Consider the following 27,995-nt stretch of genomic DNA (forward strand, 5'->3'; position numbering starts at 1 on the left):
CTTTAAAGCAACATTTTTATTAACATTATACCAGCTGATTCAAAATGAATATTATTTTTAGTGCTGTAACTGCACTCAATTCAAATTTCAGCTCAGTTCTGTCATTCTGTCAGCACCTAACCTCCGTTTTTTTAGATTTAGCACCTGATGGGGAAAACCTAAAATACTAATAACTAAAAAAGAGTTTATGCTTGACTTTTTTTCAGAGAAATCCATGCCATAACATGCCAGGCACAAGGTGAGTTGGCATGGAATGACCCACATATATAATATATATATAACAATGTGTTTTTTTCACAGTAAATTACAGCATACATATTAGATCATGGTACATTATCTTGACTTGAAATACTAGTGTCAAATGACTAATATTTGAGTAACTTTGTGAAATCCGGCTTTAAATGACTCAAATTCAGTGGACAAATGACGGCGATCACAAGACATAACAAGACCTAGTATGTGCACTGTAGCAACACTAAATTCTTGGTAAACGTCAGCATAACAGTTAGTTTTAAGGGACAGGTTACAAAACAGCAAGTGCTGAACAACCTTAATAGCATCCAACAAGGGATATAAAAGAAGTGAAAAACAAGCAACACATTTGTTAGTTTCTGGTGCAAGACACGTTGGTGAAATGATAAATATATCAACTGTCAAACACTGTGGCTTTAACCTGCAATGCTTTTGGGCAGCTCAGGGTAGAAGATAAAAGTGACGGTTGTTGTAACTAGTTTTATATCTTTTCAAATTATGCTTGAGAGGGCCGAGAGGCAGAACAGGTATTGCAGGTATTCCCCCTTTAATGGAGTGCACACTGAAAGAGGAAAAGGGTGTAACAGGTCAAATGTCAAAGTACAGCCAGTCACCTGCTGGTGTCATGGTCATGGCACGGAGAGGAACGGCTGGAGAGAGAACAAAATACCCATCAGACAGACAGAGAGAACAAAAGGAGAAAAAGAAGAGAAAAAAGCAGAGAGGGAAAGTGAGAGTGCAAGAGAATAATGATCAGAAATAAAACAGAAAAAACTGAGAAACTGATTTGAGAAAATTCTTCATTAAAATGCGCTTTGAACTACTGATATAACGCACAAAGTTGTCAAAAGACACAACAATAAATACAAGCAGAAAAAAAAAGAAAAAATTGATTTTCATACTGGTGCACACTACCCAGATATGGAAGAAGGCTCTTTCAAGGTTGCAAATAATAGTTGAACAATAATAATGCAGCCCATCCTTACTAAAACAAAATGAACCTTAACCCCTTGTAAGCCAAGAGTTATAACGTTCATCTTGCTACACTATTCAAATGTAATTTTTTCCATTTCTTTAACTGCCAGTGTGGCAAAGATTTAAAGGTCTTCCTTAAACTTCCTACTTTATTTCTAGTACGGTATTTACAGTATATAAACAGAACACTCATCTGATGTATTACTAGGGTAACTGACCCACTGCCAAAATGATCAAATGTGATTATCTGTCTACAATGCAATCTAATACAGTCAGAAAGGCAGGCACACACGGATATTGGTAGCATTAAATCCTGTTTGTGGAACTCTGTGTTTTCCAGCCAAAACTTCTACATGAGCAGAGATCAGTCATGAGGCACCAAAATAATCACATTTTCAGTAATGAAAGTATCCAGCTGACAGAGTGTAGCACTGCGATTGTGAGTGAGAGTGTGTGTGTGCGTGTAGTTTCCGTACCCAGAGTGAACAGGACTGGAGGAAAGCGCTATATTGTCCAGATTTTCTGTTCCCCAGCTCAGTCTGTATGAGTCCCTCTCATTAGCAAGAGAAGACACCTACAAACAGAAAGGTGCAGTAACCACAGTTAACGATCTGCAGAGTTCACAATAGAAAAAAAATCGAGTCACTAGCCTTGACAACATTCCCCCTAACCTCATCCATTATTTCAAATTAGTGACAAATAAATGATCAAAATCTAAAAGTATATATTTTAATTATATTAGTCTGTCAAAGCAATTAATCACAATATTTTCTGTAGTTAACTGCAATTAAAGAGATTTGTTTTTATTTACTTTCATCATGCAAATGGCAGGTTCAGGTCAAAAGCTCTTTTTGAATGAAATGGCTTCAACTGTGCACTATATAATAGTATCATACAGCATGTGAACAGCAGGGCTTCAGCCTGCACTACTGGGTAAGGCAGGAAGGACCAAACTAGGAAAACGCTGTGTTAATGTCCCTCATCCCATCGCCATGGTAATTTTGACGGCCACAATTATTTTGGCACTGTCCATTCAAAGTTTTCATAGTTTTACACTATGACTGCAGTTAGATAAATGTGGCAGGTTGCTAATGTTTGCAAGCACACGTTTTCAAATGCCTGACCACAGTAGGTTATTTACACATTAAAAACTCTGCTAAATAACTCTAAATAAATAAATAAATAAATCACCCGTGGGGAACCTTTATAAACTATCATGACTTCTATAGAGACTCGCTGCAAAAACCTGAGTAAATCAACAAGCAAAATGTATCAGATGAACCTCTCTGGACTTTACCTGGTAACTGCGGATTGTGTCGTCCCCCAACCCGTCGTGTTTTGGAGAGTAATAGCCATGATGGGTGGGTGTGTAGGACCTGTCCGTACTGAAACAATACACAGAACAACCAATGAGCTACCAAGAGCTGGTTAAAAACCTTATCCTACCCAAGAACTCTGGAAAACATAAATACTTTCAAAAGTAAAATGTAAAGTATAAAAGCGTTCGGCCCTCATACCTGTGCAAGCGACTGTGTGAGCATCAGAGGAAACAAAGGAATGAGGGGTTAGTGGGAAGAGGTTAATCAGAATCGTCTTCATCGATAGAAGAAGAGCCAGTAGCTTTGTATGCTAGAAGCTAATTTTTTTAACGACTTTCAAAAGGAGTTTGTCATGTTAGTAAAGAGTTAGTTGCTTTAAAGGAAAATTACACAGATTTTTCAAAATGTTGCATAATTAAAACGTACACAAAGTCATTCAGAGTTGTTTTGATGTGAATTTATCCATTTTAGAGAAAGTGAATTGTATACAGTGGTGATGGTAGGAACCAGATGTCTAAAGACGTATATTTATGGCAGAGAGGTACAAGCAGGGTGTTGTAAGGCAAGATATTACCCAAAGAAAACATATTGTTTTAGATTTATTACTATTTTACCATTATCAACATTACATATAAAAACTCAGAAGACACAAGAGGGTTCACTGGTTGTTTGTGATAGCAAATAAATGACTAAACGTGCTGTAGACATTGTGACCCCTGGTTCCTAGAGAGAGAAACAATAGGTTTTTCTACATGGCACCATGTCACATCAAATTGCACTCAATTACACTGCTCACATCTAAACAACTCCAGTTTAAAAATAATAAAAACAATGTGTCAATTTCAATCTTTACCATTTAATCATGCAGAAATTTGAAAAATCTATGGAATCTGCCTTTAAGTTCCCTTTAAGATTTTCTGTGTATCTCATAATGCAGCTTGTTTGCTATGTACCTGTCAGATCGTCCACCTTCCAGACTGAAACGCAGGTAATTCATGCCATCCAGGTACTGGCCAGGCAATGAGTCATCTCCCAGTTCTCTCAGGTCTTCTGCTCTCAGATACTCTCCTCCATCACCTGTCATAGTGTCATCACCTACAACACAGGGAGGGTAACATATTACCTGAAGGTCCTCATATTCTTCATATTTACAGCAAAAACAGCATACACTCAGAAAAGTGTCTTCATACACACACACACACACACACACACACACACACACACAACTGGGGTTATTTGCTCTAAAGCTTAGAGCATTCAGACACTGGTATTCTGGTAGGTAGGTAATGTACGCAACTGTGCACCCACACCCACACACACACACACAGCAGTACACTAAACTGAAAGCCCACGCTTTCTCTTTTGTGCCATTAAAGTAAGCCTGCATGTATCAGCAAAGCTTCTACGACCACAGAGCTCTACATAGCTTATGGCTTCAGCAGCTGAGTGCTGAGATAATCAGTAATAATGACAGTAAAGCACCACTGCTGCTGTTGCCATGTGTGACCAGCAGGGGCTTATAGGCTTGACAGAAAGCAGCAGGGAATACTGACAGTAAATACGAAACATACTGTAGCCTGATAGTGGAGTTCTGCTGTCAATAGCATACTGGCTGCCTAGAGAGTAGAACAATAATGGATATTTATAAAAGAATATAGAATACTTTGGTGTAGAGCACCTGCTGGAGAGATCTGAGTCTAAAGCAGTAGGTGACAGTTAATTTGGATAGCCCCCTGTACATGCTCTGTAGATGTTTACCTTGTCTTTCACTTATATTCAACTAAATATCTACCCATTCATACTTACTATTATCCTTACCTTAACCTCAAAACTCAACTCTAACCCAACAGTTTGATCATTTGAGAAGTTGCAGAAAATCTATTATGGACTATTGTAATAAAGTGGGATCATACAGTAGTTTAAAAAAATGTATGCTCATTTTGGTTCTGCTCTAATCTAAATGCCACAAGATACAGTCTTTTTTCACTGGTATCTAGCATTTCAGTCCTTATAACCTTAGCCTGCACATTCACAATTAAAACCAAGATGAGTTTTGTATGCTGTGTATTTACCATCATTCATTTTGAATTTTTAACAAACAGATACATTTCTATGTAATTAATGTATTACCAGCCAGTAGTATTTTGGCCAAGAGAAACTGCTTTAAACTAAACGTTTAAATCTTTAAATCTAGCAAGACAACAAGAGTCACTCCAACATAAATACTGCACTGTGAGTTCAAACACCTCAAAACTTTGCTTGTGAGTCATATTTAAGAGAGAAACGTTCCAAACTCCATGCACTGCATGCTTTGTACACCATAACATAGTGCTTGGTTAAATCCTTTACTTCATTTAAGCTACTTAATTCACACATCAATTCATTCGGTGACTCTGCACAGCAATCAAGCACCAAAAAAGAGGTTCTGTGTACCTTCGTCGAAGGAGTCGTCAGAAATAGCACCATCAGCCTGCTTGAGCGCTACATGATATTTCATATTGATAATATTAATTAATTTCTAATAAATCGTACTTTACATTGTCTGTAATTTATAGACGTGTGAAAATACTGTACATTGGGGAAAAAGACTAAGTGATTGCAGAGTTACTGACTGACTGTAAAACTCACCTTCCTCATCCGACACATCAAGGACTTCAGTCATGGTCTCTGGAACATTCAGCTTGTGTTTCTCTGTCACAGTCTATACAGAAACGCAATCATCAATCATACTGATTACAATCGTTACTGATTATATCAACTAAAAATTATACATTTTCAAACATACACATATTCTTAAAACATACACACAGGCATCTGAGAGAATGATAATCAAGCTAATCAAGCCTTCATTAAATTAAATCAGATGTGCTGCTAATAGAATTTAACAAATGTGTAACGTTTTCAACTTTTTAAAACTTAAAAAACATTTTCCTGTGTTTATTTCATACAGTTTTTGTATTTATTGTAATATTACATAGTGTACTTTCACTAGTAAGAGTATTTGCATACTGCCAAGACAACTTTCTTGGCTGCCTAAGGCTGGCTTTACATGGCAAAAGTTTCATGCAATTTTATTTCCTTAAAACCTACATGAAACTAAATTGCACTACGGTTGCTTAATCTAAAGTGTCTTGCAATGCAATTGAAACTTAGCTGCAACAGTTGCAAGCATTTTGACTTCGTAAAAAGTATAATGAAACAGCTAATCAAAATGCTGATAGCAAATCACATGATCATGTTGAACAACTTACTTTTAAACCATTGATTTCACTGGATCAAAAGACCCAAAAATGAAAGAGATGATGGTATTTTGGATCCCCTGACTGACCTACGTTTGGTAGATGTTCATTTTGCCAGTTTCCTGGGCTATGACAACAAGTGTGAGTTCCCGAAGCTAAAATTTCTGTAACTGACTGCATTAACTAGCCAGCTAACACCAATAGCTGTTTGGACAGCTGCTTGTGCCACCAGCTAGACTAATTTTCTCCTTGCTTGATGCTCCCTAATTTTACATAGAGTTGTTTTTTTTTTTGGTTTGACTACCAAAACATGAATAATATCACAGAAGGGGAGATGTAGTTTGAGTGAGATATCTAATAGGCTATACCACAATGGCTTAGACATTAATTAACAAAGGCTTAATATACACACAACATTAAAATGCAGTAAAGAACCATTTGAGCAATATAGAGATACATATTAAAAAGAAATGGCAACAACGGCAGGAAAAATTATATGAAGATGATCTAGTTGAGTAACTGAATGTACTGCATGCAAATTGAATTGCTTTTGAAGTTTTGAAGTACTTCATGTAACCGTCAAGCATGTTAATCATGTTGCAGGCCACTCATAATATGGAAGATGTTTCACTGTGTAAAATAAGATTTTTCCACAGTACTGCATAATAATTCTGAATCATACCAAAATTTTCAAACTGAATTGAGATGTGGTGAAATTTGTGATTTGGCAATGTACTGAAACATTTCCTTAAGTATCATATTTAAGCTGAATCGCATGAGGTCTGAGACTTAGACACAAACTTAAAAACTAAAATAAAACAACTAGGGATGCACTGAGACAAGAATTGTATGCCAATAACAATATTTGATATTTTTCATTAACATATCTGTTAATACCAATACCAAAGCCAATGCCTTCCAGAGAAATATTATTCATATACACATTAATAAAATGTGTATATATGTACATATATGTATTAATGTATCAACACACAGTATTTGTAAGTCAGAATATTGTGCTGATTTTGAACAAGACTCACTGTTGTTGTGGTGATGATTTCCTCTGTGACCACTCTCAATGTGTCCACCACTGAGATGTAACCAAGGCGACGAGCAATGGCAAGCGCTGTGTTTCCATTCTGCAATACAGGTTGAGAGATTCCATCATTGTCTGCTGTAAGTATGAGTGCGTGTGTGGTGCTGTGTATGGGGCTGTCTGTGTGGGGAGTGGGGGGTCATCTACTCACCACAGTGATGGCGTTGGGTTTAGCTCCATACTGGAGCAGAACATTGATGATGTGTGTGTTGCCCTGTTGCGCTGCTTGGTGAAGAGGAGTGTATCCATTCTAAACAAAAAAACACACACAAATTACATTCAGAACACAATAATGAGGTTAACCATGTTTCTCTTTGAGGTTTATGACTAATGTACCTTTGTTTTGGCGTTGACGCTGGCATTGCTTTTCAAAAGGAAGTTGACCATCTTGGCATTTCCGTAGTGACAGGCGACAATCAGTGGCGTGTAACCCAGCTAGAAAAGAGGAGATATACCACTTGTTTTTGTAATCCCTGAATAAATAGTGAACATAACAGTTCATTGAAAATAAATCTCTATCAGACAATCCCCAGTGATGCCACAGACATCCGTGACCTGGAGTCCAAGAGGCCAACTGGCCTCACTCTTTCTGATGGGGTGGTCCTCCCCCTGCCCCCATTATCCAAAGTGATGCTTGTCAACAGGGGTGTCTGTTCGCTAATGTAACAGAATTGGCACCGACTCGCAGGACACATGCTAACCTTCACCCTCCCTGCTTGGTGGCATCATGTGATGGGGAGAGCTAGCAAGCAGGTGGGAATTTCACATGATTAAACTGGGGAGGAAAACTGGGTAAAAATAAATGGTAAAACTTTACTGCGGGGCTACATAAGCAACATTACACCTACACCTAAAACATGTTCATAAATGTTCAAGCCAATTCATAAGCTTATATGGGTGTCATGTAGCCTTATGAACACTGCTCTACAGTAAAGTCTTACCAAATAAACTAAACATGATTTTTTTTCTTAAAAAATAAACTCAACTATAAAAATGAGTTTAAATATTAAAAAGCACACACTGTGAATGATAATAGTACTGTAAGAGGGCATGTACAGTATAAACTTAGTACATGTGCAATCCAAGCTTATTTAATAGGAATGCATCTGTCAGTTATGAATATGATTAAGTAATTTGTGCCAATCAGGATCAGGATTTTTAGAACAAGAAAGTCTGCGTAAGTTGTAGTGGTATGAAGCTTGCCAGAGTGGGTTTCATAATTCTTTACAGTCTTAGATTAATCATTTATATGGAGCTGAGTATTATTACCAGCTTACTTCATGATTGGCATTGGTGATTTCACACATAATTAAACTCTTTAGACATGCTCTGATAGGCCGTTTCCAAAGTTAATAAATCAAGGGCAATAACACTACCATAATCTCAGAACTTAGTGTTTCATTTTACGCAACTAAATCGAAATCTGGAGGCAAGCCATTTTACTAGGCACTAAAAAACACTTTATGCATCTTCACTCCTCAAAATTCCCTTACTTTGGTTTGCTGGTCAAGGCTGGCACCATGTTTAACTAAAATCTCAGCGACACCAACTTTGTCTTCTTGGGCAGCAAGATGAAGAGCAGTAAGTCCACTCTGTAAAGGGGGGAAAAAAACAACAATGCAACCAATCAGTTGTGAGCCATGCTCACACAAGTAGCATTTATCAAGCACTGATTTGCACAATTCAGTAAACAAACACCACAGAGAGTCAGGTAGGAAGCTACTGGCAACAGATGGAAATACAAAAAATAAATGGGTAATAACAGTCCTCCTTAAGTCAACACATGGCACTAATCAGTGCTTAAAATGTTGAGCCTCAGCAGAAAATCACTAACAAATTGCACAACTGTGTTCCTCCTTCCCAGAGAACTCAAACACTGTTGGGCTAAGTCAATTAGCCAAAAAACATCTGTATCTGTAAACAATATCGGTTGTACAGTCTAAACTTATTTTACATGTATGCGTTACGAACATGATTAACTAATTTGCCCAAAGCAGGATATTTTGAGAAAGAGGAAGTCTGTTCATGTTTGAGCTTAGAGGTTTTTTAGAATTTTAGACTTTTTGGTTAGTCCTTTATGCAGAGCTGATTACTACTACCAGCTTACAACTGGAATTGGAAATTTCACACATAATTAAAGCTTTTAAACATGTCCTGATAGCCAATTTACAACAAACCTCGGACACTTCTTAAGTGGCTTCAAGGGTCTATATTCTGTCCATTTTCTTTTTTTATTTTTACCCCTAAAGTCCACTTATAAAGCATGCATGTTTGTATTTATGATTTATATATGTAAGGTCTGTTCTTAGTGGCTGTTATGTATTATGCTTTGTTCAAAAAGCAGCCTGGACTGAAATGAACGCCAAAAATTTTTAAGCTCTGACTGAAATCAGAAAAAAAGATACATTTGCTCCTGACAGCCAAGAACAGCAAAATGTTGAATCATCTTCCCCACGTCTTCCACTCCAATAACTTTGCTATAGGCTGTATGCAGTAACAACACTCCTTATCACTTCAATATTATGGGCCGAGCTAAACTACGGTAGACTGAGTGACTGTCATATATAAACGTGTTCATGAAGAATTCAAAATGATATGTTTATGCCACTTAATTTTGATATATGGACTGTAAGGACTGGGTAGTTAACGGTATGTTTTGAAACTTAAACAATGCTTACACTACATTAACCTCTCATTACAAACAAAAATCAAGAGAAATTCAACTTGATACAAAACCAGTAAAAGGGTTGGAAATTACATTCATATTCAGAACCATCAGCCAACTGTGTTTGCACACTGTGGAATTAGACCTCCACATAGGGGGCAGTGAGCACACTTGCCCGGAGCGGTGGGCAGCCCTATCCACGGCGCCCGGGGAGCAATTGTGGGTTAGGTGCCTTGCTCAGGGGCACTTCAGTCACAGACTGTCAGCCGAGGGAATCAAGAACGGCAACCTTCCGGTCACAGGGCTGGTTCCCTAGCCTCCAGCCCACAACTGCCCCACCCGCCACCCGCCAAATTTCTTGTGGGGGTTAACAGGGCTGGTTCCCTAACCTCCAGCCCACAACTGCCCCACCCGCCACCTGCCAAATGTCTTGTGGTGGGTAAACTTTCTCAACCTACCAGCCACGGTGGCAAATAAAAATAGCATATATGAACAAATAATGCAATTGTAACAGAGCGATTTGTCATGTTGCACAATGCAGACTGAATTGTGAGGCTGTTTCGCTCAGACACTTTAACAACGAGAGACAGGGTTACCAAGGCAACTTGAGCATAGAACGCTAACTAGCGTGAAACAGTCAAAAAAATCACCTCAGGTCAAGAAGCCTAGGCTAATGTTGTAACAAACAAACAAAAAAAATGAGAAAATGTTTTTATTAAACATTGAGCTCAAGAGGGCTGCAGAGAAAATCTCCCAGGAGGAGACACAGGTCAAAGAGGCGAAGGTCAAAAAAACATTTTTTAATAAAAAGTAGAGAGTAGCTGACAATGGAGAGTCCTGTGATTGGTTAGTTTACGAAGAGACAAGCCAGACAATGTTCTGTTTGGTATGCCATCAACACACTTCAGATGTCAATAAAAGAACTATTAGTTTCATTATTGAGACTAAAAATGTGAAATTAGAGGCCATAAAAGACCACGGATCATCCAAATGCCACATCCATAAGAAAGACATTATAGGGAATTCAGCTCTGGACTAGGCAGCTGCCATGAAGGCACTTACCAGTCTTGAGAAGATGAGCATACTGTTTAGCAATGCTCATGCAATCACGAAAAAAAGAAAATCACTTCGAGATTACGAATGGCAATGTAAGTCAGTCTTCATTTTTAAGTCTATTTACCTGTATTTTCATTTTGAGGTTACACACTGCTGATTAAAACAATCGGTTTCCATAAAAATCAAGTGGCTGGTAGATTTTGGAATCCATTAGCTACAGTGGCAGGTCGGCAAAAAAGATCATTTCCAACCCTGACCAGTAATAGCTGAAAACTGCATGTTTGTGGCCAGCTACCTTAGTGGGCACATTGACCTGCGCCCCCTTCTGCAGCAGCAGGGCAGCCATGTCACTGTGTCCTTCCTGAGATGCCAGGTGAAGAGGGGTCACTCCCTGCTTGGTCAGGATGTTGGTCTCTGCTCCGTACTGTAGGAGTGTGGTGGCTATTTCCATCTGGTTCTTCTTTGCAGCAATGTGGAGAGGAGTGTATCCATTCTACAAATCACAGGAAAAGACAGAAGTCAGGGTTTGATTGAACAAGAGACAGAAACATAATGTAATGAGTTTACTTCAGTCAAATGTGACATCATGTAAACATGAGTAAGTGAAAGGCATCTGAGTGAAGTTCAATTATTCACTTTTTTCTGAGTTCTAGAGACAGATATCAGCAGAAAGCACGCAACCGTCCAGTAAAGGGGCCTGTTGGTGGGCTCTCACCTTGGCTGTGGCATGGGGAGAAGCCCCTTTGTCCAAAAGCAGCAGCGCCACCTTCTGGTTATCATAATGAGCAGCAACATGGAGAGGCGTGAGTCCGTTCTGTAAGGATGAGGGTCAGTGCAAGATGGTTTAGAAGGAGCTGTTAGTGTCGCAAAGGCAGTCAATAAAAACATACATGCACACAAATTATTAGACATGAAAGCTGTGTTACTAGGGACTGTTAACATGTTAATGTTTGTTGGTAAAATTTTATTGTTTAGATTAAAGTGCAAGCTGGGCAGGAATCATTATCTGATTCCTTATTAAAGGAAAGAAACAGAAATATTGTCTTGTTTTATTATTTATAAAAATATCTGGTTATCATCAAATAAAACTATGCTTACCGGGGCTCTCGCAGTCAACATAGCCTCTATGTATTTCTTTTAAACACATTCCAAGAAATTCTATGAATTAGGCTCTACAAACTATGAAATGTCATAGTTTCTTAAACAGAAAGCATGAAATCCATGCTAAACAAATAGCAAGAACTTTTTCACTCTATTGTGCATGGAACGGGTTCTGAAACATTAAGTCAGGAACACGAACAACACAAAAAATAAATACATACTGGCTTTATATGTTCTCTTTGAAAATCTCAGTAAGTACACAGTCCTAATTGTCAGTACTTTACTGTACTTCTGTGTCACTTAATATTATGATATGAAAATATATCTACTTATTGGGTCACTTAATGTGGAAGTTTATGTTTACCTTGCCCGATGAGTCTGGAGGGGCGCGCCGCTGTAGAAGGAGTTTTGCCACATCAAGGCTGCCATACTTGGATGCCACATGTAAGGGAGTGAACCCCTTCTGAAAAGGTAAAAAGAACGACAGACAGAGTTAACCTATTAAAAATGCTGGTTGATGGTCAGTGTATGATTCTATGAAACAGAAAAAGTGGAAATGGCCTCTTTTATTTAAATGTTTCTAAACTGTGGAACTTAATTTCTCTTTTTATTAGGCAGTCAAGTTCAGTAAACATACAGTAATGGGAAAACATCAGAGACCAACCTTCATTTATTTAACTTACACTAAAACAACTGTAAAGAACAATGAATTAATTTTTTTCAGGAGATTTTTCTAATTAGATTACATATAAGATAATCAACTAGCAGAACTGGTAGACCACCAACACTGCCGCCATCAGATAAACAGTACTTTTCATTTTGAGAGATGAAACAAGTTCCAGAGGGAAAACAAGTTCCACATCTGAAAAATTCCACTGGATAATTAAACGCTATGGGTCTGAAAGGATGTGCAGCCATGAACGAAGTCATTACTGGGAAAAAGAAATAGGCAAAACAGAAAATTGACAAATTAAACAAAGAAGCTGCTGGTGTTCTCAAAACAATGGACTGGTCATCCCAGAGTCTAGACCTCAACATCACTGAACGTTTTTTATTATTATTTGGATCACAAGAAGCAGAAAATACAACCAACTTCTAAGACTGAACTTGTGGAAAACTATCCCAGCAGATTTCAAGTCTCCTCAAAAGAATGGAAGCTGTAATAAAGGCAAAGTGTGGACACATTAAATACTGATATTACTGATATATAAAAAATGATATTATAGTTAGTTGTTGAGGTTTCTGCATAATCTTCTGTTACATATGTGTTTTCTGATTTTTTGACCAGACAATAAAAAATGAATAACTTATTTTTTGGTTGAAATTAAACAAATGAACAGCACTCTCTGACTTTTGCACAGTGCTGTATATTTTCAATTTAGCTTTAAATAAAATATTACTTTGCTGTTTGCATTAATCTATTCATTTGATTTAAGCTTTGAGATGCTATTTGTATGAAAGGTCCTCTATAAATAAGCTTACTACTACAGTCATTACATTAAGTTATAGAAATAACACAAATGTAATTACTGTAGTACAAAAATAATAATAACTTACTATAATAATAAGTTTTTGTTATGTGTTATGTGTAATTGCTTTTAAGACCTCAGTGAGTACTGTATCATTGCTCAGAACAGAAGGCAAATCAACAGTAATTTCAGGTCTAATTATTATTGAATGTATTACTAATCTTTGTACAGGATATCAGATTGTTCACCAGTACAGTGTAGAAAGGTACAGAATAGAAGCACCCAGAAACTAAAGTGCTGATGCAACATGAAGCAATTCAGTGCTGTTCCAGTGTATCTATGCAGTGAAAAAAAACAAGCAGTGCAGAATACAGGCAGACACACAGCAGAGGGAGCCAGTGAGTCAGCTTTTTCTCTCTGAGACAGGCGTGTCTGCTCATAAAGTCACATGATCATCATGTTTATCCACAGCACAGACAGAAAGGAGAACCACTCAATAACACCGCACTGTTTCAAACAGTAATGAAGAAGGGGAGCAAAACAGCATTGAGATGAATCACATTAGAGCTAGAGTCATCTCATCAATTCAGGATAAATTCACTAGATGAATTAAATGTATTAACTGCAGAATAATCTCTTCAATAATGTACCAGTGCATGCCGATCCTGACCCGAATTTCAAATGCCCAGCCGAACTGTGTGAATTCAAATTGAATGAACTGAAATGGAGCTGACCCCAACCCTGGATTACTAAGACAAGGTTACATTTAATATGAAAAATGAAATGTTTAATGTTCTGACTGGGGCTGTGACAATAACTCAAGTAAACTCGATCACACACACCAAAACCAAAATGTATTAATTAATTTAAAAATAAAATGTATCTTCTCAATAAATTGGCTATGGCTAGTTGGCAATTTGCGTGATGATAACGTACACTGTAAATTCTCCTACTGGTCACAGCCTGACCCATTTACCACCTTATGCAAAAGTTTACGCGTCCATGGTCAAATGACACGTTTTGTTGATTTTCTAAGTGAAAATATCCTCTACAGGGGACACACTTACACACATTTAAATGCAAAATTACTGTTTATTTGCTAAATTCAACATATTGGGAAAAAATAAAACAATATATAGTGTGTGCAAAAGTGACAGCACATATCATAATAATAAACATAAAATTTGCAGACAATGCCATATTTAAGGTTGTTCCTACAGAGGACATGTTCAATTCTTTTCACTTTTATTGCCACATAGTGTTTTATCCACACAGTTTTAAAAGCTTCCTTTTTCATTTGAAAGGTTAAGCAAAATTGTGTTATTGTTCAATAAAAGTCATGCTTATTGTTTGAGGATTTATAATCAAAATAATCTACTATAATCTGTTATTAATATAATCAATACTGACAGCCTTCTTCAATCAGAGACTTTATGTGTGTGTTCTAACGTGAGTCAAACTAAACTTTCTCTCCACATTTTATTCTCAGGTTACCTACATAAAAACCTGTATGCTTGGCAGCTTTTATAATGATTTATTTTTTTAGACCAAACTAGCAATCTTTTCTTCTCTAACTCAGCAAGACAGGTTACATTTTGAACCTGAGTTTTTCTATGTGGATTTGAAAAAAACAGAACTAGAACTGTCCACACAGAAATAACAAAGGTGTCCCTGCTGTTCTTGACAGCATAATTCTGGCTCTTCCAGGCTTGAACACCCTTACAGGACACATGGCTGCAACCGATGACTACATGTTAGCCGTGTCTGCTTGTCCCTCACCTTTGTTGCAAGGGAGTGTGAGGCACCAGCCTCCAGCAGCACTGACGCCACGTCCAGCTGACCCTCACGGGCAGAGATGTGGAGAGGCGTATAGCCGTTGGTGGTGGCAGCATCCGGATGAGCCATGTGTTGGAGGAGCAGCTGGACAATCTCCGTCTTCCCCAGCCGAGAGGCAATGTGGAGCGGGGTCTGGTCCTCCTAGTGCCGAGGGTGAAAGGTCAGCAACACATTCAAATGAAAACACAAGTTTCTTGCTTGTGAGCAATGCTACCTAGAAATGGCAGGACTTAAACTATGTACTGTTGAATCAAGACACCTTGAGGAAATAAAACTATACACAATATAAAAGCTAATAAATTTGTGTTATCACTAATTACCATGACAATTACCTACTGCTGAGGCGATGTACAGCAATTTCACTGGTTACTACATAAACATTTTTAGGTCTGACAACAGTTTAGTTAGTAGATTTCTTGCACTTGAGAAATGTTAGACACGTAGCTAGGTATGTAGTTGCAATTACAGTAATTACATAAAATACATAGTAATTACTATGTTTATTACACTGTAATTATTAAGTTTTCACACACTTTTGCCACTTAGAGTATACGTTTATACAAGTATATGTTGCGCTTGTAAGAGTCAAAAGTGTGTGCATGCATGGGCATAATGTCTTACCCTGGCTCTGGCATCCACCATGGCTCCATTTCTTAGCAAACAACGAACCACCTCCACCTGTCCAGCTCGAGCGGCCATATGCAGAGCAGTCTCTCCACGCTGTGATTAAAAATGGCATAAATTAGTGCATGGACTCGTATACACACATGCACAGAAACACGCTGACTAACGTTACTCACTATGTTGCTGACGTCAGGGGAAGCTCCATTCTGCAGCAGCAGGAGGACAATGTTGAGGTGGCCCATAAACGCTGCCACATGTATAGGAGTAAGACCAGACTGAAGAGCAAAGAGACAAGACAGAAGTCTAAAAGTCAAAGACACAAGTAAGAACTGCAGAAAGAAAGGGGGGTGGGGGATGTCACCGTATAAATTACAAATCTAACCTGCACATATTTCTGTGGCATGAATGGCTGGTTAAATGAAAATGAACACATCTTTTACAATAGTTTTGAGATTTATGTCTTGGCCTTAAACATAAATTTTAAGAGCACAATATTTTTTACCATTGTCAGTATTACATATAAAACCTTATAAGACACTTGTACGTTCAACAGCCATTTTCAATAGCAAAAAAGGGTATATTTGCATTGCAGACATCACAATCTGTGGTTTCTATCATCAGCACTGTAAAGGAGTCAGTAGGTTTCTCTGCACTGTTCCATTTCACATCCAACCACTCTTAATGACTTTGTTTACTTCTCAGTGATTGAATTATACACAATTATTTAATTATACCTCTGCTTTTTATGATTGGTGTAATTCTGCACCAATTTGAATGTACTAAATCAGGTATCTCTCTGCAAGCAGTCACAAGTGACTGCTGTCTTACCCCTCCTAACAAAAAGTATGTTGCTCAGTACATGGTTATAAGAATATAAGTGTGTGTGTGTGGTTTGCATACCTCAGTGATAGCCTGGATGGAAGCTCCATACTTGACTAGTAGTTCCATCACCTTCACTCTGTTTTTCTTACAGGCGATATGAAGAGGTGTGAAGCCATTCTGTGAGAGACACAAGACAGGGTCAAGACATGTGTAAGCATACCCTTAAATAACTAATGCATATTTCTTAGTTAGTTCTTAGCTCTGCAGGCCCCCTAGAGGTCAATTCAGCAGAAGATGGAAAGCAACTCACATTTGACTAGTATAACTTTAATTTAATATAAACAAATAAAATATTTTTCCCTGTAACACTGATATTAGATTATTTAGCTCACTCTTGGCTCCTTATGCGAAATGCTGACTCTTAATACTTGCTCGCCTACAAAGATATTTACATCCAGTTTTGTAAATCACACTCATTTCCATCAAAATATATGCCGTTACGTATTAAAGAAAAAATTCAAACTGCTTCTTTTTACTGGGCAGTTCCAATGTTTGAAAGTTACTTAACACTTAATAGGAACAGCTTTGGAAAGACATTCTCTCATGTCTGTACTGTCCCAAAACCTGCATTGTTAAGAGTATAATGGTAGCAGTTTTGAATTTGCACTATACAGTCCTTTATTTTGAACGTTTATTTGTAGAGCTCAGCAGCTGCCCAAGGGATTCTAATCGACAGGTTTTTGGTTCTTTCCTAAGTACAGGAAAAGAGCCTCTCATATCTTTTTATGTTATGATGCCTTCAATAAATAATAAAATAAGGTTGAAATGGAAGACATTAGGAATAGCACCAGTGCTCGAGCGTTGGGGTTAGCTCTCTTGTCTAGCAGAAGCTTGGTAACTCTGTAGTGACCACAGTGGGCGGCAACATGGAGGGCGGTCAGGTAGTCCAGGGTGACATCATCTACAGGGGCCTTGTGCTGCAGCAGGTGCTTAACACACTCAACGTGGTCACCCTGTGCTGCCATGTGGAGAGGAGAGAGACCATTCTGAGGGAAGAGAGGGAAAAGTAAAAGAGAGAGAGTGAGCAACACAACTGTATCCTCCACCAACACACAAGTAGTGTTTGTCAAGTCTGTTAAGTTGAGGATGACACATTCACAAATAATGCATACGGGACATAAAGACGGGTAAAAATTAGAGAAAAGACTTGAGAGAACTCATACTGCATAAACATTAACATTCTACTTTGCACTGTGGCATGTTTAAATTGCTGAGCATGCCCAGTTGATCTTGATTGGAGACAGCAAGAGTAAAGGCGTTTTCATACTAGCGTTTTTTCAGGACACAGAACCACTTGCTCTGCGAACTCGGCGTGTTTGGTTAAGTGTGAACACTTTTTTAACTCCAGGAGCAGTCCAGAGAACCGGTCTACGCTTCTCCTGAAATCGGTGGTCTGGGGTTTGCTTTCAGCAAAGTCTAGTGCAGTCAGCTGCACGTGTGGATGATATTCCCTCCTGACGCCGCATGTGAGGTTGTGTGATTGGTGCATTTTGTCCAGGGACTGCTTCGACTTATTGCGTCACTTCCCTTTTCAAGTTTTGTGATGGGACAGTAAGGACTGCTGTGGACAGCGGCGGAGACGGAATGCCTCATAGATATATGGAGTGAAGAAGGCACTCAAATGGCCGCGACTCATAAAAATACTCTGAATTGTTCTGCTGCTTGAATGTTTGTATGTAAGGAGAGTAATAAAAAGCAGCAAACAGATGAAGCTAGTGCCTGCCATTTCGCTAGCGTGCACACAGAAAAGTGAAGTTTGGAATGGATGGAATTCTTGTGCATAAAAGAAAACCAGTGACAATGAACCCCTCCCTCAAAATGAACCCAGAAATGGTCCGGGGTGCAGACTCAAGTATTCAGTGTGAAATCGCGCTGTGACTTTGAAAAAGGGTTCATTATTTGGGTATAGATGGCAGGAGCTTCAGTCACAACATCTGCCTTTAGATCTATGGGAAAGACATCAGTAAACAGGGCTGGGAACTGAGGTTAAATGTGCACATTCAGTGATGTGATGCATGTACACTTGTGTGATATTTAAGGAAAAACAAAAGAGTGTCTACACTGGTCTACAGAGATGTGGAAAAACGTGACCTGGACAGATGAGTCAACCTCACCATATTCTCCACAAGTAGGTGGGTGCATGTGTGGCGTACACCAAGATAACAGTATAGGCCTAAATGCCTGACTTCTACACTAAAGGAGTGTAGCGGCTCTGTTATGGGGGCATTGTGCTGGCATGGTTTAGGTCCATTTCCCCTTAGAATGAAGGGTCACTGCAAATCAATATAAAGCTCCTCTGACTGATCACCTTTATCCTTCATTAAAACATGGTCTTTCTGATGGTAGTGGTCTCTTCCAAGACGGCAAAGCCCCCATCCACAGGGCAGGAATGAATCAATGAATGAGTATAAAATGATGTAATCATATGCTATGACCGTCACAGTCACCAGATCTCAATTTGGTTTGACACCTATAGGAGATTTTAGTCTAATGTGCTATGCAGCCCCTTCTACAACCTTCAGCAAAACACCATCTGAGGGAATACCTTTTGGCAGCATGGTGTTTCATTTCTTAAGCATAGTTCTTGGGGCTTGTAGAATATCAGATGCATTTAAGCTATTCTGATGGCTAAACACCTTACTAAGACAATTTATGTTGTTTTTTGCTTTTAATTTATCACCCATCTACATGTACTGACATTTTACAAACAAATGTGTATATGTGTGTACCTTGGTTCTGGCAAGAATGGGGGCTCCTCTCTCCAGCAGCAGCTCCACCGCTGTGTCATGTCCACTTCTTGCCGCACAGTGGAGAGGTGTGAGGCCATCCTGTGGAGAACACACACACTCACAGGTCAAATAAACATTTTTATTAAAAAGCTCGAGTGCATCTGACCCATTTGCCAACACACATTCACACACCCACAAACACAGGGGTTGCCATGCCCTTGTCCCACTCTAAATGGTCATCATCCTCAATGTCATGTAAAAATAACTCTTTTGTGGAATTATGTAGAGCTAAAACAAAACCTGCCTGCTGTTTCAGTGAGGTTGTGTTGTTTTTTGTTTGTTCAGCAGTGAACAGTGGCCTTTTTTTTCACCACTTTGGGCCAAGCGGTACAGATGTTCAGTGATTAGCATGCTTTACCAAAATAAGCTGGCTTGCTTGCGACTGTCTATCAGCTGTCCTTCAGTGAACTCAGTGGTAGCAGTATCAAACACACATACGTATCGAACACCACATCACATTGTATCAGTGTTCAGGAAATGTGCTGTATCTGTAATGCTGAGAAATGAATACCTTTGTGCAAACACCCAGGGCCAGATATATTGTGCTCCCATTTTCAGCTGTAAATAGGATGCACTCCTGAAAAAAGCATGAATATTATGCACAGAACTGGTATGCAAGCCTAAATGTCCAGTTTGTACGCAAAGTACAAGCAAAAAACAAAATGTGTTTTTCTCCCTCATATAAATGGATTTGAGAGAGAATGTGCAAAAATGGGTGGAGAGCTGGGGGAGCAGCTGTTTAATTTACTTAAGTTTCAGCAGGCAGTTTTGCATAGAATCTTCTCCGTTGTTAAAAAACGTAGGTAAAGTAGTGTATTATTGGTATGGTTATTGGTATAGCTGTGGCGTTCCTGCTCGTGTGTGAGGAGATGTTGTTAGCCACTACCTTACCCTAAAAAGCTTTCTAAATACATTGCACTGCACTCTTTCTAATGCTGTGTTTTATTGAAGTTTGGGTTGTGTTGTACATGAATGAATAGTCCTGAACTTCATCTAAAAGCATTTAGCACCCGTTTTTTGAAAAAATGTATTCCATCGCTGCGCTTGATGGCAAAAATAAACCTGAACTCCTGATGGAATGTTCTACGCTGCTACTGCTGCCAGTTGTAGCACAATTTTCTGTCGCTGCTCCATTGAACAACATGGAATATCCAGTTTGCTGTCATCTACCATCACGATGTAAAGGCAGCATTAGAGTTCACCTGTGGTTCACCGACAGTGACACCTATGGCGCTGACTTTCCATGTTATTGTTTGACAAATTCTTTTTCTCAAGCTATGATAGAATTCAACCCATTTTGAATGTTTTTGTGGGAAAGAACTGTATATCCTTCATCTCCACTTGCATTTTGTCTTTTATCCTGAGCTTGTTGACAGCTCTCTGTAAGTCTTTTTTGTCCCTGTCTCTCTTCATCACCCTACCTGTCTCTCACTGCAGTGCAGTACATCAGTGCTGATGGTACTAAAAGCTCTGCTGAAGCAGGTACACTGTGTGGTGTGTGGTGCAGGCGGTGGGACAATAGGTCAGACACACTGCAGGTGGGAGCCTGCAGAATAGAGAATAGAGATCAAACAGTACAGAACCAGCTGGCACTCCAGCATGAATCATTCTTAAGCAGGAAACACAGTTATACCTAGCTGTAAATAGCGGTGGATGCTACAGTAAGGTGACTCCACATATCTGCAGCAAATAATACCCAGAATGATATAGCACTGTGCGTCAATCAGAGACCACCCTTCATGTTTTAATTTTCCAGTCAAAACAGCCATTAAGAACATGTAATTCAGTTTTCAGGAGATATTTCTTAGGAGATTAGATATAATCCACTTTCATAAGGAAGAGCAAAGTCAAAGGAAACTTGAATTCCAAAATTGAGTTGAAAAAAGTGATAAAAGATAAAGAAAATGATACTCTGTATGTCAACGTTAGGGGTCTGAAAGGATGTGTGGCTGTCAAAAAGCAGTTACTGAGAAAAGAAAAAAGACAACATAGAGGAACACTTATAAATCAAACAAAGAAGTTGGTGGTGTTGTCCAGACCACAACATCACTGAGTGTGTTTGGGATTACTTGGATCATGAGAAGCAGAAAATGCAACCAACTTCTAAGACTGAACTTTAGAGGTGCAGAGAAATATCCCTGAAGATTACTTTAAAAAACTGAAAGCAAGTTTGCTGAAAGAATAGAATCTGCATTAAAGGAAAAGGGTTGACACACTGAATACTAAATACAGTGTGAATACTAATACATTTTTTTTCTTACACTGAAAATGAATGATTTTAACTTAATGGTTGTTTTGACTGGAAACTGAATACATGAAGGTGGTCTCTGACTTTAGCACAGTACCGCATATAACTTCAGAGACTTTGGCTTTGTCAACTTTTCATGCAAATCTGCCACCTGGAAACATCCATGTCCACATTTGGCAGGAAAATGCATCAACATGGAATAGGAAATGTATCAGCATGGAATTAGAGCTCTTTATGCACAACCATGTTTTCAATTACTGTATAAAGAAGCATGATGCTGTCTATATTGCTTGATGCACTGCACTAGTTTCTGTGCAAGCGTGAATGCACATTCAGAACGGAATTCATATCACTAAGGGCTTTTTATTGATTTGTTTCATCAGAATATCAATAATAGGCGACCGAAGTGCGAAGTATACTCCTATTCATAAGTTTGCTTGCTGGTAGTTGAACTTTATTATATCATGTTCTCCACAAATCAAAATAATAGCAGCATTAAGATATTACATTATTAAAGGCGAAGAGCTGCTTTTTTGCCTCGATATTATAAGGTTTACCTCAGTTCTATGACAGAATGTATGACTGGGCCTTGCTTGTCAGCCTCCCAACACCAATGCATTAGCAATTTATGGCTGCAGTTTTGCCTTTTACTTAACTTCTAGTGACCCTTCTGTCAATATTCTGGTTTTGTCAGATGGTATCACGGGTGACCCTAATGCTTCATTGGTCTTAATTTAGAAGAGAGAGGTCAGAGTTTTGGAATGACATCATTTTTGACCTCTGCATGTTAAGAAAGTAAGAAAAAACATGCAAACTTTCATAAAAGCAACTACTGTTAGCAACAAGCCAGCCGGCCAACGTAATATGAGTGATAATACAGATAATGCTCAAAGTATATTTACAGCAAACAATAGGGTCAAAGATATAGATTTAATGAATTGCTCTGTCTATGTGGTGACTGATCTAATGCAAATATTAAAACTAGAGAAGTTGTACTTTATTATTACTGACTATGTGAGCAGCCATGTTGATTTGATGTCGTACACTTAACTCAGAGTGAAGAACATGTCAATATTCCAAGCAGAAATTTATTTGGATTTTTTGAAAAATACAGTGCGGTTCATAAGTGCTTGGACAGTGACATAAAGTACTATGCAAAACTTTTAGGTACTTGAGAAAATTATATTTAAAAGCTAAATATCTGATCAGTAAGTGAGGAGTTCATTTGCAAAAACGATAAACGCCATCCAACAAGCTGACAGTTGCGAGTTATTCTTAACACATGCCGCATTCTGAACCCTAAATACATTTTGTCACAAAAGCTTTTATTGTCCTTTGTCAAGGTATTGCAAGTTAACGTTCTACAGCAGACACAGTCAAGCGTCAGCGCTGTTTTCGAGTAGAACCAGATAACTCTGTTCAGCGAATCAGCATGCAGTATTCGGGTCAGGTGATGCATGACTGCTCCAAACTGTTTTAGGCAGAATCTAAAATGGCTCCCTTCACCCTACAAAGTGCAGTACGTAGGTCTTAAAATAAAGTCTACTACATCTAAACAGAGCACAGCCTGTCTAACAAAGAACCATGTTGGATTCAACCAAGTGTGCACAAACTCTACACTGGACATAAAGTGCAGTATTTCGGTGCTAAAGCCAAAATTCCATTACTTACATGGTGCATGAAAATCTACCACCAGAGAAATAGATGCATGTCCACATTTGGCAGTGAAACGCATCAACATGGAATTGGAAATGTATCAGCATAGAACTAGGACTCTTTATGCGAGGTATGATCTAGATAGATGTTTAACATTGCCCATTAAAGTTCTGTTTTTGTTGCAATTCTTAGCATGTTAACTACTTGTTTTATGTTAAAGTATGTAAAATACTGAAACTTGTATCCATTACATGACTTTGTTTAACTCTGAAACATGAAATTAGCAGTTTTCTGCTTTTGCCAAAAAACAAAATTTTAATTAAAAATGTTTTTCAATAAAGTTAATTTTGTAAGTTACATGTATTTTAAGTTTTACTTAATCAAAACAACTCAACAACAGTTTGACTGATATTACCTGGAATGTACAATAAAAAAAAAAAAAATAATTCAAATGGAGATATCTGTTTTTGCAGGTGAATTCTTCAAGTATTTGTTTGCTGAGAAAAAACACTAACGTTGCAATAAATACAAATAACATTATTATATTAAGTAGTGATTCGATGTATGTCATTGCTTCATTACATTAAATCAGGTATGATGGTGATGGAATTCAATAAATTTGTGTGATGGCTGGTCCTGCTAACAAGATGTCAACTACCTTATTCAAACTAAGAAATTCTTGTTCCTTTGTACTGTTTATGTTTATTTGTACTTATTCTAGGATGTATGTTGTTTTACAAGCAAAAACACACTATTTCCAAGAAATATGGTTTCAACCAATGTGCAGGTGCCTAAGAGGTTTGCATAGTACTTGCTTTTTCTTTGTTTTGTTCTGTTTTCTTGGCTCAATACTCCAGTTAACCTGGGGTTAAAATGCAGAAAGTTAGCTTTAGTTTTATGGATTTGGGTAAAGTCTGTGGGTTGCAAACTGAGTTAATTACAGAGTGCAACAGACTTGCAAACAAGTACAAAATATGAAATATATTCTATTTGACATGAATATATTAATATAAATATGTTTTGTTTAAGGTGTTATTTTGTCCAGTTACTCATGATGCTGTGATTTCTATCACAGCATCAGGGTTCTGCAAGCATTACTTTAAAATAAATAAATAAATGAATATAAATCAAGTTGACTTGGTCATTTCACAGCACACTGTTTTACTGCAGTTGCAATATGACAAATATCCTGTGTTGCAACGTTTCACTACAATTTTGCATTATTATAAGTGCAGTAACAAGACAAAAAGCCTGATGTGCTATTCACCGGCACCCACCCCACTAAAAGAGTGGAAATGATCATTGATTTCTGCAAACATTCCACTACAACCCCTCTCCAAATCAATGAGATGGACGACAGTGTGGTTAAGCCATTCAAACTCTAAGCAGACAACACAATATTCATTTCAAAAACTTTTCTCCCCTTCTACCTCAGCTATCAGAATCAGAACTTTAAACAGGTCTTTTAGTGTAAAATTATATCCCTTCACATCAAAGTAAGCCAGACATCATGTCCTCATCTACACTCCACTGACTCCACCCCTCCTCAACTAGCAGCAATTAATTGAGCTCTTATCATCACCGCATCATTATATTCTGCTATAAAGTAATGATGTACTGGGCGAGCACCCTCAGTCAAAATACAAGTTTTTTTAAAAATTAAAAAAGTTAATAGGCTAAATCCTCTACAGTGAACTAACTTAAATATTGTATATTTCTGTAAATTCTAGTGCACAAAATCTATTTATCTGCTGAGTGTAACATATTGGGGAAAAAAACATAAAATAGAAATATGTGCCATAACATTTTATGTTTTTCCCTTAATATGTTAAATTCAACATATCACTTAGAAAATCAACTAAACATGCAATTTGACTAGAGGCGCCCCAATTTTTGCATACGACTGTAGTAGGGCTGGATGATATGGAGAAAATAGTAGTATAACAGTCATATTGTGATGTGCCTCCAAATATATTAAATAATATTTATACACCAATAAATTAATAACTTGGATTATAATACAATCAATACTGTACTAAAAATACATTGGTAAATCAATAATGTGACTTCTTTAAAGATCAAGTTAAAAATAAAGACTGCATTATCTTGACCAATTCCATGAATACCTTGATTTATAAACACCCACTGAAACACTCATTTGCAAAGGCCAACATCATAACGATTAACAAACGTTATATGTGCAACCTTATTACATAGAAAGTCTTTGGACAGTGATTTTTTTGCTTTCTCTCCTTGTAGTTCAACATATGGCATTTGCAGTGAAACAATGACTAAGAGGTTAAAGAGCAGAAAGCTTTCATTTGATTTCATTTGGTTTTTACGTCCATATTGGGTGAATCATGTGCACGACTCGCCAAATTCATATAATCTTTACTGAAATAGTCATATTTAGTATGTGTTGCAAATCCTTAGCAATCAACGATTAACTCAAGTGTGCAACTCACAGACATTACAATATGCTGAATATCTTAATTGCTTATACTCTGCCAGGCCTGAGGGATTTCTGTATCTGCCTTTTGGGGCATATCTGTATTCAGTCTCATGTTCACTATGTGCAATGTTTGCTTAGCTTGTCCATAAACATTTACTTAGTTTATAGGGGTTTTATGCATCTTTTAGCAAACCTTAACCTGGACTTTCTGCTCTTGAGACCCATGATTTCCCTCTTGCAGGTTGTCTCTGACACATTGGTGCCTACATCCTAGAGAGTTTTTTCTTCATGATTCAGAGGATTCTTCAGGCATCCATTACTTAGGTCCTCACAGCAATGTTCCAACATCTAGCATGATAATCAATTTATGCTGTTTTCAGCCTCATGATTATCTGCTTTAACAGAATCTGACCATTCCCTGGTCCTTATATTGAGAAACAACAACACACTCCAGATGCAAAAAATTCTAATTATCTGTACACCTATGGTCAACTCTCTTATGCAAAAACTAATGAAGCAACAATCCACAGCTGATCAAGGAACAACTAAGGAAACCCCTGTTTTTACACATAAATTAGAAGGACTACCTATAAATGAGCTGTAATTCCACATTATTCATGCAATATGGATATACACATCCTCAAATTTAACACAATCTACATTAACTTCATAGCCACTGCATTTACATAAGCTTGCAAAACCTGCATTGTGTTTACCATTTTTATCCTAATGCATGTTGCACATTGTGAAAAACAAATATATATGTAATATTTCAAAAAGTAAGGTAAGTTAAGCAAAAAAATGTGGCAAGGATAATCCTGATACATGACATCAAACTGTGAATAAGAGTCTGCTTTCGTAGTGAGAAGAAAATTTCAGTCTAATTAAATACAGCCCCGCTGAGGCAACTCACCCTTGTTTTGGCATCAATCTGTGCCCCTCTGTCCAGCAGCAGACGGACCATGTTTGTATTACCCCTCTTAGATGCCACATGTAATGGTGTGATTCCATTCTGCAAGCAGCATGAAACATGGAAGAATCTAAATTAAAGCTATGCAAAGTAAAGCTAAATATTCATAAATTATAATCAGAAAAAGACCAAAAAAAAATATATATATCTATATATATATATGTATCAATAATGTCCAGAGGCCATTATAAATCCCATACAAAAATATTTCACAAGCCATAACCTACATAAACTTACATAATAAACAATTATAAACTAATAAATAAATGAAAAATAGGGGTGGGAATCGCTACATATACCATAATACCACATCATTATGATACTTGTGCCATGATTTAATTCTGTTCCAATATTTAAAGATTTGTGTTGTTCTAGGTATGATTATACGACATACTGCATATTAATAAAATGACATATTGTATATTTACATTACTTCTGACTACAAATAACTGAACTAAAAGAAAACTTTGTTTAAGCCAATGAAGTTCACACTTTGTTCATATCATTTCATTTTTTATATTTTTGCTGAAGCAAACAGGAAGTGTGAAGTAGATGAATCAACATAAAAATGTTGATTTATCTTTTTATCTAAAAAAATGAGGAGATGCTTTTATTTGCAAAGCAGACAAACACATTCAAAACAGGCTTTATCTTTAAAATATTTAACTATGTGTTTATGCAGATAATAGGCAACAGAATGTGAATGTACTGTAATGTGAGACTCTTATTAGTATGTTACAGTGGCATTTCTGAATCCTTACTGAACAGCAGATCCCTTATGTGCAGGGTGAGTGTGTTATCCACTACTCCGTCTGTTTTGATGATCTATTAGTTTAACAGTGACCTTAATACATTTTAAAACATTCATAGTTAAATAACTATGTCAATAACTAAAATCAATACCTGGGCCTCTGTGTTTCTATGATGCATTAATAGTGTATTACAAGATAGCAATTTTTATCACACCACTACTGAAAACAACCAAACATGCACAATAAGTGACCTTAATATGACAGTAAATTTGATCCTCACTTCAGATCAGATTCAGGTCTAAATTTAGGTACAGATTTATCAGGAGTACTTTTAACACTTGATTGGAGAGAGACAGAGAGAGACAGACAGAGAGAGAGAGAGGGAGAGAGAGAGAGAGAGAGAGAGAGAGAGAGAGAGAGAGAGATAAGGCAAAAAAGCAAGAGAGAGAAAGAGAGCAAAAAAAGCAAAAAGCTAGAGAGAGAGAGAGAAAGCTAAAAAAGCAATAGAGGGAGAAAAAGTAAAAAACAAGAGAAAGAGAAAAAGCAAAAAAGAAAGAGATAGAAAGAAAGAAAAAGCACATTACAGAGAACAGATAAAAAACAAAAAGCATAAA

General features: G+C 37.6%; 1 protein-coding gene across 1 annotated transcript in view; it reads right to left on the reverse strand.

Annotated features, from left to right (window-relative positions):
* ank2b (ankyrin 2b, neuronal) overlaps nucleotides 1-27,995 on the reverse strand; it is a 104,838-nt gene that overhangs the window by 44,019 nt on the left and 32,824 nt on the right. The window contains 20 exon segments of the mRNA XM_036596499.1: nucleotides 867-902; nucleotides 1,704-1,801; nucleotides 2,525-2,612; nucleotides 2,745-2,756; nucleotides 3,500-3,641; nucleotides 5,175-5,247; nucleotides 6,826-6,924; nucleotides 7,033-7,131; nucleotides 7,218-7,316; nucleotides 8,375-8,473; nucleotides 10,898-11,095; nucleotides 11,318-11,416; nucleotides 12,068-12,166; nucleotides 14,952-15,149; nucleotides 15,630-15,728; nucleotides 15,809-15,907; nucleotides 16,533-16,631; nucleotides 17,303-17,500; nucleotides 19,244-19,342; nucleotides 26,573-26,671. Coding sequence (XP_036452392.1) covers nucleotides 867-902; nucleotides 1,704-1,801; nucleotides 2,525-2,612; nucleotides 2,745-2,756; nucleotides 3,500-3,641; nucleotides 5,175-5,247; nucleotides 6,826-6,924; nucleotides 7,033-7,131; nucleotides 7,218-7,316; nucleotides 8,375-8,473; nucleotides 10,898-11,095; nucleotides 11,318-11,416; nucleotides 12,068-12,166; nucleotides 14,952-15,149; nucleotides 15,630-15,728; nucleotides 15,809-15,907; nucleotides 16,533-16,631; nucleotides 17,303-17,500; nucleotides 19,244-19,342; nucleotides 26,573-26,671 — 2,132 coding nt within the window.

The sequence above is a fragment of the Colossoma macropomum genome, unplaced genomic scaffold, assembly GCF_904425465.1.
Source record: "Colossoma macropomum unplaced genomic scaffold, Colossoma_macropomum, whole genome shotgun sequence".
NCBI classification, from domain to species: Eukaryota; Metazoa; Chordata; class Actinopteri; order Characiformes; family Serrasalmidae; genus Colossoma; species Colossoma macropomum.